The sequence below is a fragment of the Biomphalaria glabrata genome, chromosome 3 (assembly GCF_947242115.1).
Source record: "Biomphalaria glabrata chromosome 3, xgBioGlab47.1, whole genome shotgun sequence".
Lineage (NCBI taxonomy): Eukaryota > Metazoa > Mollusca > Gastropoda > Planorbidae > Biomphalaria > Biomphalaria glabrata.
The window spans coordinates 10,654,114-10,673,501 of NC_074713.1; the positions used below are offsets into that span (position 1 = coordinate 10,654,114).

Genomic DNA, 19,388 nt, shown 5'->3' on the forward strand with positions numbered 1-19,388 from the left:
CTAGAATCCTAGACAAACTGCTTAGTCTTATATTACATACATTTATAGACTTGGAAAACAGAAAAACGTCAAGACGTCTTCAGCCTTACAAGATTTGAAACTGCTAAATTACCTACACTCTATATTTCCAAAATAGCATTTAAAACGTCACTAATATATTTTTTTTCAGTTTCTAAACAAGAAGAAACTTTAATATACTTTTTTTGACACTTATCTTTTCATAAAAAAAAATATTATTAATTATCTGCTTAAATCTAACAGCAGAATGTCAGTGATAAAAGGACGCAACTAAATTGAGTAGCAAACAAAACTTAGTCTCAGAAAAAGTAACCCCCCCCCCAAACACACACACACACACATATACAAAACCAGTTTTTAATTTACAAAATCAAAGAAATGTATGTGGCTATTTGTCCGACTCACGTCTATTAATATAAAAAAAAAGATATGAAATAACAATTTAAATTGTAACTAGTTTATGGTGCTGGGAATTTTAAAGCGATGAATATTTATGAAGACACAGCAACAATGACTGATAATGAGGTGTATTATAAATACATGAACTAATATTAGAAAGCAAATTGTTCTTTCAATGTGTTAAGACCAAAAATGTATTTAGCAATAAACTGTCAACCTATGCCTGGGGTGAAGAAAGTACAGTGGTGAGAGTTTCATGTATGTTGCAGTTGCATGCAGACGTCCGAAAGGGAAACAACTCAACTTAAGTAATGTTAAAAGAATGTAGCTTTATTAAAATTATAGTCTTTTATTTCATTTCATGTTACGAGACTTACATCCTAATACAAGTGTAATCAAAGTTTATAGAACAGGTTGTAATTAATACTTTAAAACAGGAGGGAAAGCAAATCAACTCTGTCCACAGTGAGACAGTATGTCTTCAAAGCCGAAGATTAAGTGCAGTGTTTCACATGACTACGCTAATTCAGTTGCTACAAATGTGCATAGATACAAATGTTGATAGCTGTCTGAATTATAACATGGAATATTCAGTGACATTGTTACCAAAGATCGGGTACACATACCATGGTAGATTATAAATTATTAAAGAATATTAGTGGTTGGTCCCCTCATCATTCGTAATTTAAAGACATTCATATACTATAACCTAGAGTAGTTCCCCTTGTTCCAACAATCATTATATACAATTTTATTTAAAAAAATATTTTAACCTCGTCATGAGCAGAGTTTGTCAAGAAAATAAATAATACAACACGGCAATGGAAGGTTAACTACTGTGGTATGTACAATCACTATAAGTCTAAATAATTTATTACAATGAAAAAATATCTTTATACAACACATGATTACAGGCAGAATATTTTTAAACATAACTGATCATCCAACAATTATAGTTCTCTTGTGATGAATGATTCTAATTGTACTTTCTTTATATAGACTTTTTTTTTCCACATGATTGGGATGAACGAAGTATTTACAATTGTTGGAGAAATTATAGAATTACAATAATATTGTATCTGTACAACAGTAATGAAAAGAATATGTATCTACACCTTTGTCAGCAGCGTCGCCGCGTGGAAAGATTCAAATGGGATTAAGATTCACGACATGAAGCTTCGAACATGCGAGAAAGTGAAATAGAAATGTATTTAAAGACCTGACCGCCAGAAGATTTGTACATCAGCCAATTTATCAGAGACTGGCTGTTTGACCGTGCGGTAGGTGGACAGGACTGTCGGTGGGTCGTCTCGATGGTCCCGGGTTCGAACCCCACCCGCTGCGACCCCCCCCCCCCCATCGTCCAGCGGAAGGTTTGGACTATGAAGTAGATTATCTACATCTCTGGAGGAACACCCGAAACATGTAAATAATTTTACAAGCAAACATTTTACAGAATAAATTTCTTTGGTTCAGATTTTAGCGAAATCTTTCTACAGCAATGCGCTTTAGTTTTAATAATCTATTGTACAGAATGTCTAACCAAGACTGGCTAAATGAACAGGAATCGAACTCACTGCTTTAGAATTAGGGACACTGTAAGAAAAGGTCAATAAAATGTGTGACAATTTTGTTACGGTTTCTAGTTACAAGCCGTTTATGATGGATGGTCAACTTTACCAGCTTAAGTATTGATGGAGAGGGGCAGTGAAGGAAGAAGAGCAGAATCCATGGGTAAGGGAAAGGGGTATGGAGCCCATTCGTTTCGTTAATATTCGTACATTATAAATAATACAAATAAATCCTAAAACAACAGTTTAATTACACTCCTAGAATTTGTTCGTTTTAGGCTAAATGCTGAAAACACGGCGCATGTCTCTCTATGATCACTGCGCATGTCTCTCTATGATCACGGCGCATGTCTCTCTATGATCACGTCGCATGTCTCTCTATGATCACGGCGCATGTCTCTCTATGATCACGTCGCATGTCTCTCTGTGATCACTGCGCATGTCTCTCTGTGATCACTGCGCTTGTCTCTCTATGATCACTGCGCATGTCTCTCTGTGATCACTGCGCATGTCTCTCTGTGATCACGTCGCATGTCTCTCTGTGATCACGGCGCATGTCTCTCTATGATCACTGCGCATGTCTCTCTGTGATCACTGCGCATGTCTCTATGATCACTGCGCATGTCTCTCTGTGATCACTGCGCATGTCTCTCTGTGATCACTGCGCATGTCTCTCTGTGATCACTGCGCATGTCTCTCTGTGATCACTGCGCATGTCTCTCTATGCTGTTCTAATGAACTCCCACGAGTCTGGGGCATGCAGAGGAGAAGCCTACTTTGAGACTCTCATCATTTTAATAAGTAACATTAGGTCTTAGTGTTACAGGTTTTTGTCATGTTGGGGCTACCTCAGAATTTTTAAAGCTACGAATAGTATTTATATGTTATAAGAAAAAGGTTTGTGATCTAAATTGGAGGCATACAATACCTTCTTTGTAAAGAATATTTTATGACGGAAAAGCTTATATGTATAAAATTCTTGATAAAGATGCATTTAGGACAAATAGACAGTTGGAGCAACGCACTCAGAACAATAAAATATATCAAAAGATTGTTGAATTTTTCATAAAGCTCGAAGAATTCACGTACTCTCTCGTTCGTGATTTCATTGAAAGCAGTATTGAATAACAAAATCTCAAACTGTAGGACATTCATAGGACATCTAATGTTTGTTCACTGGACTGATGCTATCCTTTGAACAGAGTGCAAGTATGTCACTGACCATCATGACAACGACCCAGCAATGTAAAAATGTCATGCTTGTATCGCCGATTCTCAAGCTGAACAGTTATCAACGGATACGTCTAGTGTACATTGGATGATTCTATTGTAATCTATTATTCCAGGATAAGTCTAATGTAAACTGCTATTTTGGATACTTCTAGTGTAGCGTTGGTATTCCTCTTATCTTCATAACAATGAAAGCCAAAATGAAGACTGCAGTAGAATAGCCTCCTAGAATGATAAAATTTCTTGTCATATGTTCAAGCGCGTGAGGATAGTAGGTATTGATGAAGTTATCCCCTTTCATCATACATTGCTCGGCTGAGAATAGACGATAAGAAGACATAATATAAATTCATACAAATAATTGAATATTATGAAACAAGAGCAAGTAATAAGAGTAACTAAAGATTGATTTCTTACGCTTTGGCAGATCTAACATGTATCAAAATTAAATCAATATTCTTGTACCGTCAGCAGCAAAAAATAAATGTAATTAAATTAGCGTATATTTTAGATTGTTCTAAGTTATTGTATAATAATTAAATTATAGCTTTTATATAGCGCTACTTTCATGCTTATGGCATTCTCAGAGCGCTATGTTCCAATCTCATTTGAGGACCAGTGTTGGGGGGGGGGGGTATCTGGGAGATGTCTGCCTTTAGGCGCTCAGTAAACACAACTCTGCTCGAGTCTTACCTTGAGCTCCCTTCATTGGCAGCCAAGCCCAGCCAAGTTCAAGCGTACTTAGCCCCTCGACCACTCTTCCCACTATAACTACAACTACAAGCTAGACAAAGTTCTACAACATTTCTAAGTGTTTTCAGTTTCATTTAATACCTGCTTGTTCTGGGCATGTAAATTTCAGACCATGGAATTCATTGCCAACCAGAATCGCTGTTGAATATTTATGTACGGCTATATAACTCGCCCACTGGAGCACAGTTGGCATATTTTCTATGGTCCTGTGTTTGGAATAAAACAATATATGCAAATTAACCCAACTATAACTATTGTTATACTTCTAATCATGTCTTTAACGTTGCATTGGTCTCGAGTATCTGGTATATTCCGATCAAATTTCAGTTTCAAAATAAATCGGACAAATTATTTTGAAAACATATAAAATTGTTGTGGTAGAGTTTGCTGAAAAACAAATCACTGAATTTGATATAAATCATAAAAATATTACTTACCCTAAGTTTTTCTGTTGAATTATTATGAGTTTAAGTTTGTAATTGATTTAATATTGAGAATGTATTACCATCACTCGTTCTTACTTTTTCCCATATGCTTACTTTCTATTTAATACTTATTTTTGCTTAAATACTTACTTTTCTCAGGTACTTACTTTCTCTTAAATTCTTACTTTTCTCAGATACTTACTTTCTCTTAAATACTTACTTTCTCTTAAATACTTTCTCTTAAATACTTACTTTCTCTTAAATACTTACTTTTCTCAGCTACTTACTTTCTCTTAGATACTTACTTTCTCTTAGATACTTACTTTCTCTTAGATATATATTTAGATGTTGTACAAGAAGGCAATCTAAGCCCGCAGCTTGACCACACTACACAGTGGGAACTTACCTCAGCAGCCCTGACGCCACCACACCGGAAGCTGAGAAAATCAACGTAGTGGCATTGCTGGCCAGCTGGATGTTCCTGAAGACGCCCATGATGCTGACAGTCACCATCTCCCCGATCTGGCTCAGCATGACAACCACCAGGATGAAGCAACCGAAACTGACAAGGTCTGGGTTCAAACCTACACTCCTAGTGAACAAATATAAGTTATAAAAGTAAAAACAAATATTCCGGACGTTTCTTTGGCAGTAAAGATTATACGTCCTATTCAAAGTTATAGAAACAAACAAATATTACCCTTATGTAAAGAGCCTCTACTCATTGTTATTACTCTTATTATAGTAAATTGTTTTAAAAGCTAATTTTGATGGAAAATGAAAAAAAGCCAGACATATTTAATTTTTAAAAAAAAATCCGTTCACTTTCAGAAAATAAAAATTATACACAAAACGTTGCAAACTGCAAAATGTCCTGAAAACAGATTTTCATTATCTTTTCTAGTTTTTGGGATCTTAAGAGACAGACGGACGGACAGACAGACTGAGCACACACTACTGATAGCGACTTTCCCCCCTTTCTCTGGCATCCAAAAAAAATACTTTAATCGTTTGTTTAAATCTTAAGTTAATTGTGTGTTAATTACAATTTCAAATTGCAAGCTATGAATGCTTCTATCGTGACTATTATACCAAATGGCTAGCTACTTAGGCCATCGGTATTCATTTTGCCTTGAAAAAACTTAGCAATGTGTACCAGGCGATTGATAGAGGCACTGTGGCTGAAAGTAAAGCGCCTGGGATCCTGGGTTCGAATCCTAGGATTTTTAATTTCGGGATCATTAAGGCGCCTTTGAGTCCACCCAGCTGGGCTACCTGGCAGTAGTTTGAGAAAAGTGAAGTTGGTTGGTGGTTGTGCTGGCTACATGACACCCAGGTTAACGGTGGGTGACAGAAACCGATGAACTTAACATCATCAACCTATAGATCGTAAGGTCTGAAGTCTGAAAGGGAACTTTACTTTCCATTTTACCACGCGATAGACTGATTAGACAAGTTTCAGTTTATATCTCCTATATCTGCTAAGTGACGATGTTTATAAAGTCTTCTATATCTATATATCAATCAATCTCGTTGCCACGTAGAAATCTTGGGTCAGAAGTACTCACCAATACAAGATGCCAGAGAAGATCAAACTGGAGATGATGTTGAAGTACTCACCAATACAAGATGCCAGAGAAGATCAAACTGGAGATGATGTTGAAGTACTCACCAATACAAGATTCCAGAGAAGACCAAACTGGAGATGATGTTGAAGTACTCACCAATACAAGATTCCAGAGAAGACCAAACTGGAGATGATGTTGAAGTACTCACCAATACAAGATTCCAGAGAAGACCAAACTGGAGATGATGTTGAAGTACTCACCAATACAAGATTCCAGAGAAGACCAAACTGGAGATGATGTTGAAGTACTCACAAATACAAGATTCCAGAGAAGACCAAACTGGAGATGATGTTGAAGTACTCACCAATACAAGATTCCAGAGAAGACCAAACTGGAGATGATGTTGAAGTACTCACCAATACAAGATTCCAGAGAAGACCAAACTGGAGATGATGTTGAAGTACTCACCAATACAAGATTCCAGAGAAGACCAAACTGGAGATGATGTTGAAGTACTCACCAATACAAGATTCCAGAGAAGACCAAACTGGAGATGATGTTGAAGTACTCACCAATACAAGATTCCAGAGAAGACCAAACTGGAGATGATGTTGAAGTACTCACCAATACAAGATTCCAGAGAAGACCAAACTGGAGATGATGTTGAAGTACTCACCAATACAAGATTCCAGAGAAGACCAAACTGGAGATGATGTTGAAGTACTCACCAATACAAGATTCCAGAGAAGACCAAACTGGAGATGATGTTGAAGTACTCACCAATACAAGATTCCAGAGAAGACCAAACTGGAGATGATGTTGAAGTACTCACCAATACAAGATTCCAGAGAAGACCAAACTGGAGATGATGTAGAAGTACTCACCAATACAAGATTCCAGAGAAGACCAAACTGGAGATGATGTTGAAGTACTCACCAATACAAGATTCCAGAGAAGACCAAACTGGAGATGATGTTGAATTCTCACCAATACAAGATTCCAGAGAAGACCAAACTGGAGATGATGTTGAAGTACTCACCAATACAAGATTCCAGAGAAGACCAAACTGGAGATGATGTTGAAGTACTCACCAATACAAGATTCCAGAGAAGACCAAACTGGAGATGATGTTGAAGTACTCACCAATACAAGATTCCAGAGAAGACCAAACTGGAGATGATGTTGAAGTACTCACCAATACAAGATTCCAGAGAAGACCAAACTGGAGATGATGTTGAAGTACTCACCAATACAAGATTCCAGAGAAGACCAAACTGGAGATGATGTTGAAGTACTCACCAATACAAGATTCCAGAGAAGACCAAACTGGAGATGATGTTGAAGTACTCACCAATACAAGATTCCAGAGAAGACCAAACTGGAGATGATGTTGAAGTACTCACCAATACAAGATTCCAGAGAAGACCAAACTGGAGATGATGTTGAAGTACTCACCAATACAAGATTCCAGAGAAGACCAAACTGGAGATGATGTTGAAGTACTCACCAATACAAGATTCCAGAGAAGACCAAACTGGAGATGATGTTGAAGTACTCACCAATACAAGATTCCAGAGAAGACCAAACTGGAGATGATGTTGAAGTACTCACCAATACAAGATTCCAGAGAAGACCAAACTGGAGATGATGTTGAAGTACTCACCAATACAAGATTCCAGAGAAGACCAAACTGGAGATGATGTTGAAGTACTCACCAATACAAGATTCCAGAGAAGACCAAACTGGAGATGATGTTGAAGTACTCACCAATACAAGATTCCAGAGAAGACCAAACTGGAGATGATGTTGAAGTACTCACCAATACAAGATTCCAGAGAAGACCAAACTGGAGATGATGTTGAAGTACTCACCAATACAAGATTCCAGAGAAGACCAAACTGGAGATGATGTTGAAGTACTCACCAATACAAGATTCCAGAGAAGACCAAACTGGAGATGATGTTGAAGTACTCACCAATACAAGATTCCAGAGAAGACCAAACTGGAGATGATGTTGAAGTACTCACCAATACAAGATTCCAGAGAAGACCAAACTGGAGATGATGTTGAAGTACTCACCAATACAAGATTCCAGAGAAGACCAAACTGGAGATGATGTTGAAGTACTCACCAATACAAGATTCCAGAGAAGACCAAACTGGAGATGATGTTGAAGTACTCACCAATACAAGATTCCAGAGAAGACCAAACTGGAGATGATGTTGAAGTACTCACCAATACAAGATTCCAGAGAAGACCAAACTGGAGATGATGTTGAAGTACTCACCAATACAAGATTCCAGAGAAGACCAAACTGGAGATGATGTTGAAGTACTCACCAATACAAGATTCCAGAGAAGACCAAACTGGAGATGATGTTGAAGTACTCACCAATACAAGATTCCAGAGAAGACCAAACTGGAGATGATGTTGAAGTACTCACCAATACAAGATTCCAGAGAAGACCAAACTGGAGATGATGTTGAAGTACTCACCAATACAAGATTCCAGAGAAGACCAAACTGGAGATGATGTTGAAGTACTCACAAATACAAGATTCCAGAGAAGACCAAACTGGAGATGATGTTGAAGTACTCACCAATACAAGATTCCAGAGAAGACCAAACTGGAGATGATGTTGAAGTACTCACAAATACAAGATTCCAGAGAAGACCAAACTGGAGATGATGTTGAAGTACTCACCAATACAAGATTCCAGAGAAGACCAAACTGGAGATGATGTTGAAGTACTCACCAATACAAGATTCCAGAGAAGACCAAACTGGAGATGATGTTGAAGTACTCACCAATACAAGATTCCAGAGAAGACCAAACTGGAGATGATGTTGAAGTACTCACCAATACAAGATTCCAGAGAAGACCAAACTGGAGATGATGTTGAAGTACTCACCAATACAAGATTCCAGAGAAGACCAAACTGGAGATGATGTTGAAGTACTCACCAATACAAGATTCCAGAGAAGACCAAACTGGAGATGATGTTGAAGTACTCACCAATACAAGATTCCAGAGAAGACCAAACTGGAGATGATGTTGAAGTACTCACCAATACAAGATTCCAGAGAAGACCAAACTGGAGATGATGTTGAAGTACTCACCAATACAAGATTCCAGAGAAGACCAAACTGGAGATGATGTTGAAGTACTCACCAATACAAGATTCCAGAGAAGACCAAACTGGAGATGATGTTGAAGTACTCACCAATACAAGATTCCAGAGAAGACCAAACTGGAGATGATGTTGAAGTACTCACCAATACAAGATTCCAGAGAAGACCAAACTGGAGATGATGTTGAAGTACTCACCAATACAAGATTCCAGAGAAGACCAAACTGGAGATGATGTTGAAGTACTCACCAATACAAGATTCCAGAGAAGACCAAACTGGAGATGATGTTGAAGTACTCACCAATACAAGATTCCAGAGAAGACCAAACTGGAGATGATGTTGAAGTACTCACCAATACAAGATTCCAGAGAAGACCAAACTGGAGATGATGTTGAAGGGCAGACAATGGACGTAGTACACCCCCAAGAAGGTCAAGGTCGAGTAAAGTCCATCCTGGTACTCACGATAAAACAGGTCACGTAAGGCTGGGTCTAAAAAAAATAAATCCGAGGAGCCAGTAAATACACTAAGTGAAGTTTAATGATCTACTTTCTTATGTTATCGTCTTATCTTATAAATTAGAGACGTTCCTTCTTAATGGAATATAATTACGTCCTAGCTTATCCAAGTGTCAACTCATCGAGAATGTTAATTAGTCTTAAATTCTGCTAAGTCATTGGTTTTCTTGTCTGATTCGTGCAGTCCATTCCACATAGTATGATATAACATGAGCATGCAATAAAGAGTGTTGTCCATGTTATTACCATGGGGTCCCATGGGATGGGATGGGACAGCACACATTTGTATTTCTCTATGGCAGTGGATGATACTGAACTGTCATACTTAGATAATACTTTTGAGTGTTAAAGTGAATACATTGTGTCGTTTCGCATGTCTGTGTGTACATGTAGTCCTAGTTTGTAGACACTAGACCTAAACTTACAGACATTTAATGATTTTATTTGAACTGTATTCCATATTAATATTATAATGGGAATCACGTGGGATGGGGTGGGACAGGCATAAATTGCCATGGGATGGGATAGAAAAATGTGTCCTATGGACAACCCTGGCTATAAAGCGATGTAAAACAACGTATAACTATTAGAATTTAAATAACAACTCACACAGTGCCACTCCGTTCACTATCCCCATATAGGGAGGAACTTGCGAGGCCTGGTAGATGACGCCCAGTCGGTCTTGAATGCTTTCTTGGTTCAAACCCAGCCGACCCAGGAACATTATAATAAATGGGATAAAAAACGGCAGGAAAATGAATCGGCCAAGGCAATCGCCTCGATTTCTCCAGACGTGAATATTCATCCGACTGTGAAAATAGGAAACAAACTAACAGCTGAAAGTGTTTCACAACTATTTAACATTTCATTTTAATTATATCACAACTGACATGGAAAATGTAAAAGTTACAAAACAATGAAGCTATGAAATAAGTAAACAAGTGATAACAAATACAACTAAATACATAAACAAGCAAAATATACAAATTAAAAAAAAACAACAAAGATTATAAAAGGGAAAGCACCGCACTATACTGCAATAGCGCTCATTACTGTAAATTATACTGTTTTTCTAAGTAAAACAAGATTAATTAATTATCCCAAATTGAAAACCTAATTGGAGATTTTTATTTATTAATTCGTGTATAGACTTAGTTGATTAATAATTCTTCGAAATTTCAACTTGATCAGAGAATTGGAAGTAGGAGACAAAACGTGTAAAAGAGTCCACCCAGACAGACAGACAGACGGAGTGAGTTAATTGAAGCTTTGTAAAAAATACTTCAGACTTTGTACATCACAAGCTTTGAGATAGACGTGCAAAAAAAAATAAGGTATGAAATATATAGTACAAATTTGCTGTGTTAAAAATTTTTCACCAAAATATTCCAAGAAAATTGCTAGATCTTCGTCCTATAAACAGTATGCGTTGTTTTGCATAATTAAAGAGTTCAAAATGGAAGCATCAGGGTGCTATACAGCTACTTACTTCAAGAGACAATTAAATGTTCTGGGGTAAGACGGAGACTTGGACACCCTCTCGACTGTCCCCTGGGTCTCCTCGGAATCATACTGGCTGAGTCCGAATGTGATTCTCTTCAGAATTTCTGTGTAGATTTCGTTGTTCGTGAAGGCCGCGCAGAGTTTTTTGGCGCGTTTCAGTGTCTTGACTTCTTGATCTGGTGTTCTTCTGTCCACGCTTGTAAGGTCAACTATAGAATTTAAAATGTATACAATTATAACTGTCACAGATAAAATGGTTAACTTACTGTAACTTATAATACGTTGGTGAGTTTTGTGAATAGCTAAGTTTCTGGTCAGTTGGTGAAATGACTTGATGAAATTAAGTAAGTCAGTTGGACGTCTTGTAATAAATTAGTCTTTAGTCACTTGCTGAAATTAACCAAGCCTGCTAAAGTGACAATGTGACATTTTTTTTCCCAGAAATTTCTGAGCAGAAGACATTTGAATACAATAAGCAGAGAATTTTGTTAAAACTTTTCTCAGATTCTTTTTGTTATAACATAAACAGATAAAAGGCTGAATGACAACAATTAATTTCTCAGATTTAGATTTTTTTTTACTTCTTAAACTGAATGGCGCAATATAATGTAACAGTAATATATTTCTTCATGTTAACCATTGTGCTGCCAACTATGTCCCAGGTTCTAGCAATTAAAAAATGTAGTCCGATACGTTATTTTCTCTGTGTGTGCATAGGAAAACTTTTTAAAATCGTTCATTGTACTTAAATGTTGATGGATTTTATAAGGGTGTCATGTGGCCAGTACAACGACCAGGATCCCTGGTTCGGAAGTCAAGCGATTTACCACTCAGCCACCTAGCCTCCGAAATGAAAGCTAACAACGTGTGTGTATATATATTTCTTAATGAAAATGATCTGTGTATATTATATTCATCTATTATCTTTTTGGAAGTTGGATTTATTGTAAGTAAATTAACATCATGTCACGTTCGCAAGTGGTTCTTAGCTCCTGTAATTGTTTCTGGTACTATCTCCAGACTGTAATGCTGTGTACAAATGATATGTCGACAAGTATCTTACAGACAAATGTCATTATAATCATTATATCAGTCACAATAACTAAACTGTATCAACTTTATTTTTAAAAAAAAATAAAACTGCAATGAGTTGTAGTTGTAAAAACATAATTTCATAAAGACATACTGGATTTTTCTAGTTAGTCTACATTTGGTGTTGAAAATGTTTTTAAAAGTCACGCGCAATGGAGGAATTAAACAAAAAGATGAGAATTAGAATACAAGTTTTGTTTTGATTAAACAAAATATTTTCCAAATCATAGAAATATGACGGGCCTGCCATTGAAAGAGGTTCTATCCAAGGCAAAAGATAAAATGTAGAAAGACGGTTGACTAATCTTGTATGGTGCCCTAAGGATCCTACAGACTTAAGGAATAGGTAAAGTTGAAGGATATTTTTCTATATATTAAAGACCACAACAGCCCCAATAAATATAAAAAACACTTATGTTATATGTTTCCTAATGAAAATTTGTATTTTTAAGACCTGTACAGAACTAAGTCTAATTCTGTATAAAAAAAAATTTAGCTTGCTAAATATTTTATCATAAATAACAAAAATGTTATACTATAATTGTAATACAACAAATACTGCACGTTACCGTATCTGCAGCACCATCTAAACATCACCAAAACGTCAGCGCCGGGTCTAGTCAATCATAACTAATGAGCCTTATTAGTAGAACCATTATTAAAACTATACGCAATCCTTTTGAATAAGATATGGACTACAGACATGAATAGTAGCGAACATACTTACTGTAAATATCACAGGGGTTCTGGTTGACTGGACAGGAGTAGCCGACGGATGTAAAGTATGGCACCATCTGGTCAGGTCGACCTAAGAAAGCCAGTTGCCCTATTGTTAATATGGCTATCTTGTCCAGGAGCCGGAAGATGTCAGAACGAGGCTGGTGGATGGACATGATGACCAGCTTGCCCTTGTGAGCCAGATCCGCGAGACTTTGGACAAGATGGTGAGCTGTGAAGGCGTCTAGACCGGAAGTCGGCTCGTCCAGCAAGAGAATGTCTAATTGGAAAAAAAACAACACACACACAATAAGTATGTTAACTGAGAGGTAAGTAAAGGAGTAAGTTCCCCTTTCAGACCTTGCGATCTATGAAGTTAAGGTCACCTTTTCTTTTGCCAACGGCTAACGAGCAGGACTGCAGGGTATCATGTGGCCAGCACAACGACCAACCGCCTTTACTTACCCAACTTATGTCAGGTACCCATTAGAATTGAGTGACTTCAAGGGCACCCTAAAAATCCCGAAATTCAAAATCCCAGTCTTCACAGATTCGAACCCAGGACCTCAGGTTCGGAAGCTAAGCGCTTAACCACTCAGCCAACCACGCCTCATGTTAACTGAAGTGGAAAAAAAACGTGTACCTCCTTCCTCACTCGAGGATCATGTACCTCCTCCCTCACTCCCGATCACAATGGTTAAAAATAAAGAAAAATAACAAATAATTATAACAATGAAATATTTTTTTAAAATATAATAAAGAAATATACGTACCTGGATCTTTCAATAGTTGAACCCCTATTGTTATTCTTCGCTTTTCCCCACCAGATACGCCCCTGACAATAGCACCCCCAATGCGGTTCTCGGCTACGTGGTTCAGCCCCATGTCTGTTATGACAGTCTGTACCTGTTGGTTTTATGAAAGAAATAAGTTAATTGATTTGATAAATTAATTAGTTACAGATGTAAACAAAAAAAATAGACGATTCCTAAAACAGCCATTAGATGAAACAATATATAAACAGTATCTGAACTCTGACCTCAGAAAATGGAGATCAAGAGACAGAAGAATAATATAACTGAACAAAACCAAAGGTCAGTTGTAAATAAATTAGGGAAATAAGAACAACCTTTCTGTTGATATCCGAGGGCTTGAAGTGACCAGGTAATTTCAGGTACGCCATGTAGGTCAAGGTCTCTCGTACGGTCAGGGTGGGCAACAGTCTGTCAGCCTGCAGGACGTAGCTGGACTTCTGTCTCATCATCTTTCTCGTGCACTGTTGACCCTCATAGCTGACCACACCAGTGGTCACTCCTGTGCTTCTACCAGATATGACGTCCAGGAGCGATGTCTTTCCAGATCCTATATAAGAAGTTATGTTGCTTCATTGTTACTTCCTACATTTCAAACAAGACTAAACTAAGAACAGAGCTCGACAGGGGAACCCCCAGGGCACAAGACGTAGAGGAAGACCAAAAAGAACGTGGCGACGCAGTGTGCTAGATGAAGCAGTGAGGACCGGAAAGAGCAGGGAAGCCGTTAAAAAACTACCAAGAGACCGTGGAGAGTGGTGTGTTTTTACTGAGGCCTTATGTTCCATGAGGAACGAAAAGAAAAGATGATGATGATTGTTAATGAAGTATATTTTTGAAAAGGATAGTCACTGTTCTCCTAAGCTAAACAGCCAACGGATATTCCATTCTTTTTTAATAACAAAGGAAAAAAAATCATGATATACAAATAGTACAAAGTAATAAGGGACATAACTTTTATATCAGACAAAATGTAGACACAAAAGGGAAAAAAACATTCACCTTGACTTACCGGAAGTGCCTACAAGTGCAGTCAGTTCACCCGTGGCAAAGGTCATACACAAATTGTTTAAGACGACCTTCGTCCGAGCAGACCTACAGCAGCTACCAGTCCACCAGTGGCCAACTCTTTCCTTGACCTTTCGGGAATATCAATTACACTACATTATGACAGGCTAGAGATCAGAACCGCATATAAGGTAGGGCGGTCAGGGCTACGGCCCCAAATCTTCCACAAGAAAGGGGCCTTCACATAAGAAATAAAAATATATCCCAATTTCGACGGGTCAGAAACTTTTTGTCACGAAAATCATCAGACTAATGCGCTCCCTGGTTATGGCTACATTCCTATATGTATGCGAATCCTGGACACTGACTGCATATCTCGAGAAGAGGATCCTAGCAATGGAACACAAGATACTTCAAAAAAATAACAGGTGTCTCCTACAAAGACTGCATCACGAATGAAGAGAATTGAAACAGGATTAAAACAGCAATTGGACCCCACGATGACCAGCTAACCACTGTCAAAAAACTATGTGGCCACATCACTAGGTCCTCGTGCTCGCCAATACCTTCCTTGAGGAAGAAGAAGAGGAAGACGGAGAACAGAGAAAGAAATAGGAAGACAACATTTAAGAATGGACAGGCCTGTCATTAAATAAATTTGTAACCAAATCAAAGGACAAAGAGGAACGGAAAAAGACAGATCTTGTGTGGAGCCCAATGGCCCAACAGACTAAGAGATAGGTGAATGTGAAGGAGCACTCATGCAATACTTAATAGAAGAGTCTAATAAAGCTTGGCTTAATCTTTTATCGTGATACAATGCTTTAAAAAATGGCATGTAATGTTTGATTAAAAACTTACACAATCTGTATGAGTCTTTGTCCAAAACAAAATATTTCTAAAACTTCAACAGATGTTTTTTTTTCGACATAAGATTTCCAGAAATACCGTAAAGACACCAAAACATCATACAGCATTCAAAACATAGGCAGTGTACCACGGAAAGTCATATTTGGCTAAAGACGAGGATACATGTGTCACGTGTTTATTACGTTTATTGAACTGGCAGATCTTGATGCTATAAACTTGTGACATATGTGGGTTCGGAGGTGCCTTGATTATAGTTCAAACACTTTAACAAGTAATGAAGTAACAAAGTGCTGATGTGTTTTCTTTAGTTTTAATTATTTAAAACTTGAACTTGAAACAATAAATGTATGTACAAAGATATATAAAACAGATACAGGATTCAGTGAAAATGATCAATGAGTAAATATTTACTTTAAAAACTAGCGACTTCTAAGCCTAACTTTCTAGCTCTCTCTCGTCTCAAACTAACACTCCGCCTTTTATATCTTTCTTTAGAATAAAGAACCGTGACATCCCAATACCCATCCTTGACCCGTTTACATTTAATTTTCCCCTCAATTGTTTCTGTAATTTAACCTACGCCAATTATGTCTCCCTGCTGTAGCCTTGAACCAAGTTTTAATCGGCGTCCTTCTGGCATTAAAGCGCGAGCACGCTGACCCGATTTGAGATAGGTACAATGTCCTCATTCTGTGAACAGCGAGGTGTCACTAGGAACTGTATTTTGTAATTTAAGCTATGTTAATTTTGTTTCCCTGCTGTAGTCTTGAGCTAAGTTTTAATTGGCGTCTTTCTGGCATTTAAGCGTGGGTACGCTGACCTGATTTGAGATAGGTACAATGTCCTCATTTTGTAAACAATGAGGTGTCACTAGGGACGTGACAACATGTACTTCAAACAGGGCCGGTCCTACAGATTGCGGGGCCCTATGAGAAACAGATTGCGCGGGATCAGTCTGGGTAGGGAGTATGCATTTTATTCATAATTTACAACATTACTATCAAATTAACTTTACGAGCAATCTATAGTAGATAGTAGTTTTACAACAAAAAGCCGATAAATATTCAGATCTGCATTTTAGATTTACTATCGACTAGCAAAATAGCGCTTTTGATTTTTTTTAAGATGTCAAGATAGATTTAAATCTATATTTTTATACCAGTGACTATTAAAGTAAATTAAGAATTTGAACTTCTTGTTTTAGTTAAAAGTCGTCTTATTATTACATTTTCATTAAATGAAAGCTAACGTTTTTTTTCTTCTTATCTTGAGTAGGATTGGCGTTTTGCGTTTTCCATATTGAATGACACCCCGAAATGACAATTTTGTCTGTTTTTAAGGAGATTCGTATGAGTTTTCTGAACATTTTAATAATTTCAGGAGACTTTCATGAATTTTTCGTAATTTTGCAATTTCAGGAGAATTCCAGGAGCTCCTGGAAAATCAGGAGGCCGCAGTAACCCTTTAAAAATACGTTAAAATGGTGTAATTTAATAATTTACACCTAGAATTCGCGCCTGGCCCACTGCAACCAATGCGTAAGGTCGACCTTGCTTCTAAATATACACATGTAGATTAATAAAATTGATGATGAAAAATAATTGGATTATGTTAACTTTATTTATTGTAATAGTGCGGTCGTTTCAAATAGATTCTAAGTAAGTTAACAGTGAGGCTGAATACAAAGAAAGCTCATTGCACGACACCAACTTTATAAAATATGTGTTTAAAAACCTCACAGGAACAACAACTCTTTTCTCGATTCCTCTTCTCCCTCTCGATTCTGAATAATTCATTTGAATTATCTCTCTTGAAACATTAAATCGTGTGTAGGAATTAACAATGTAACTAAATCCGACGAACAGATTTATTAAAAGTAGATCAAAAGAATAATGACTAATGAGTTTAGTTTAAATCAGCTAGTAGGAATGTTTGGAGATGCAAATAGACACTAACATTCCATACCATGACACATACACACTGTGACAAACACTTTTCATAGGCACTTTATGCCTTAACGCACAAAATAATATAAACAATATCTACACTAATTTCCTCTCCCTACATTGCACACAGGGTTTGAGTAGTCATGTGAGACACTAGACTTAGTGTTCGGAATCGAAGACATTGCCATTATTACACAAACACACACACTTATAAACCCATTTAAAGTTCAAGGCCAGTGCAGTTACTCTAAACTACTCACCACGTAGGATAATCCGATAATATTTAACGAGGGCGCCTCTTGTGACGCGTCGGATTCCAAGACTTCCCCTTCGGCCTCCATAAATGGCGTTTCCCTTGTCGTGTGGCGTGCTTCATGCCTGGAGCTAAGACTCCCGTAGTAGTGTCCGCCCCTGTCACTTCCTCCATAGGAGTGCAGCAAGGCTTCCTCTTTTTGAAACACAGGGTTATCCATGAACAGAGCTAGTGTCAAGTAGATAAATCGTCCCAATCACATTAAATTTACAATAAGGATAAATAAAGAAGTCTTAGTCTTAGTCTAGCGAGTCCCAGAATGATCCACCACTGGAGTCTAGCGGTGAAACATGTTTTAGCGTTTTATATTCCCAGTTTGTTCCTTTCAAGTCAAGATATTTTCCCAGTTCATCGAATAACGACTTGAACCGACACACACGAAATCAGTTCCTTGGTGTGTTCTCAGTATGTGTCTTCATGTGTGTGTGTATGTGTGGTGTGCTGTTTGATAAACTCAAAAATTTTTAAACATTTTTTTTTCCTCGCCAGGTCAATAAAAAGGATATCAGTGTAAAGTGACGTCATGTTGGTTCTATATTTAGAAACAAAACACAACCTTCCAAAAGTACGCCGGTGTGAGATTCTGTCCAGCAGACGACTAATATTGGTGTGATCTCAGAGTGATAGACAATCTCATATGTCACGGCGTAGAACTAAAATCTAGACATTTTTAAAAATCAATTTACATCCCAGGATATGCTCAATATAATAAATAGAGACTACAAGCATTATCAATGGACGATTTTGATTTTTTAAAAAATGGAACAGAACCTCGAACTCATTAATATAATTACATTAATTTGCATAAAAAAGGAGGGAGGGGGGAGAGTTAAAAGGAGCTTTAACACAATGTTTTGTTCTGAATGAATTTTAAAAAATAAAGAAAAAACTTTGTCAAGACAGAATGTTTTAAAAGGATCAAGACTTCTGTGTGTAGTCACTCAATGAACTCCTTATGTTGTGTCTGTTCTATTTATATGAATGTTTCTGTTTTTTAGTTGAGGAATGGGTCCTTGCAATCACAACAAATTTCGATAATGATCAATAACGCAGTCTTAGTCTTAGTTTAGTAATAGTAACTACTCGACCCACGGCGTAGCCTACTCCGCTATTTGGCAGGGCCGGCCTTAGACCAATGCAACCTACGTGACCGCAGTGGGCCCCGCACTTTCAAAGAACCCGCGCTAATTCTAGGTGTGAATTATGAAATTAAACCGTTTTATAACTTTAACAGAATTCCCGCAGCATCCTGATTTACCAGGAGCTCCATGAAATTTCCTGAAATTACAAAATATACGAAAAAGTCATGGAAATATCCGAAAATTATTAAAATCTTTTGAAATCACACAAATCTCCTGAAATATATAGACAAAAATTGTCATTTTGAGGTGTCATTCAATATGAAAAAACGTCAATCCTACGCGCGATAAAAAAAGGCATTATGCAATTGTGGAATCTGGTGAAAGAAGCTTTTCGCAACTCAAGCTAATGAAGAATTACTTGAGATCAACAAT

The 19,388-nt window shown here is 37.3% G+C and overlaps 1 protein-coding gene across 2 annotated transcripts; it reads right to left on the reverse strand.

Moving 5' to 3' along the window:
* Positions 1–726: 726 nt before the first annotated feature.
* On the reverse strand, positions 727–18,323 carry LOC106071155 (ATP-binding cassette sub-family G member 5-like). 2 transcript variants are annotated; one of them, XM_056023302.1, is made up of 11 exons: positions 17,822–18,323; positions 14,750–14,876; positions 14,055–14,287; positions 13,699–13,831; positions 12,936–13,205; positions 11,103–11,325; positions 10,223–10,422; positions 9,448–9,586; positions 4,803–4,988; positions 4,053–4,177; positions 727–3,533 (listed from the first exon to the last, which is right to left on the reverse strand). In XM_056023302.1, exons 1-11 carry the CDS (start codon positions 18,032–18,034, stop codon positions 3,370–3,372), a joined length of 2,013 nt encoding a protein of 670 aa, XP_055879277.1. In that variant the 5' UTR covers positions 18,035–18,323; the 3' UTR covers positions 727–3,369. The 2 variants fall into 2 exon arrangements, with proteins under 2 accessions (XP_055879277.1, XP_055879278.1); XM_056023303.1 differs by lacking the exon at positions 17,822–18,323 and having other exon boundaries at positions 14,740–14,864.
* Between the last annotated feature and the right edge of the window lie 1,065 nt (positions 18,324–19,388).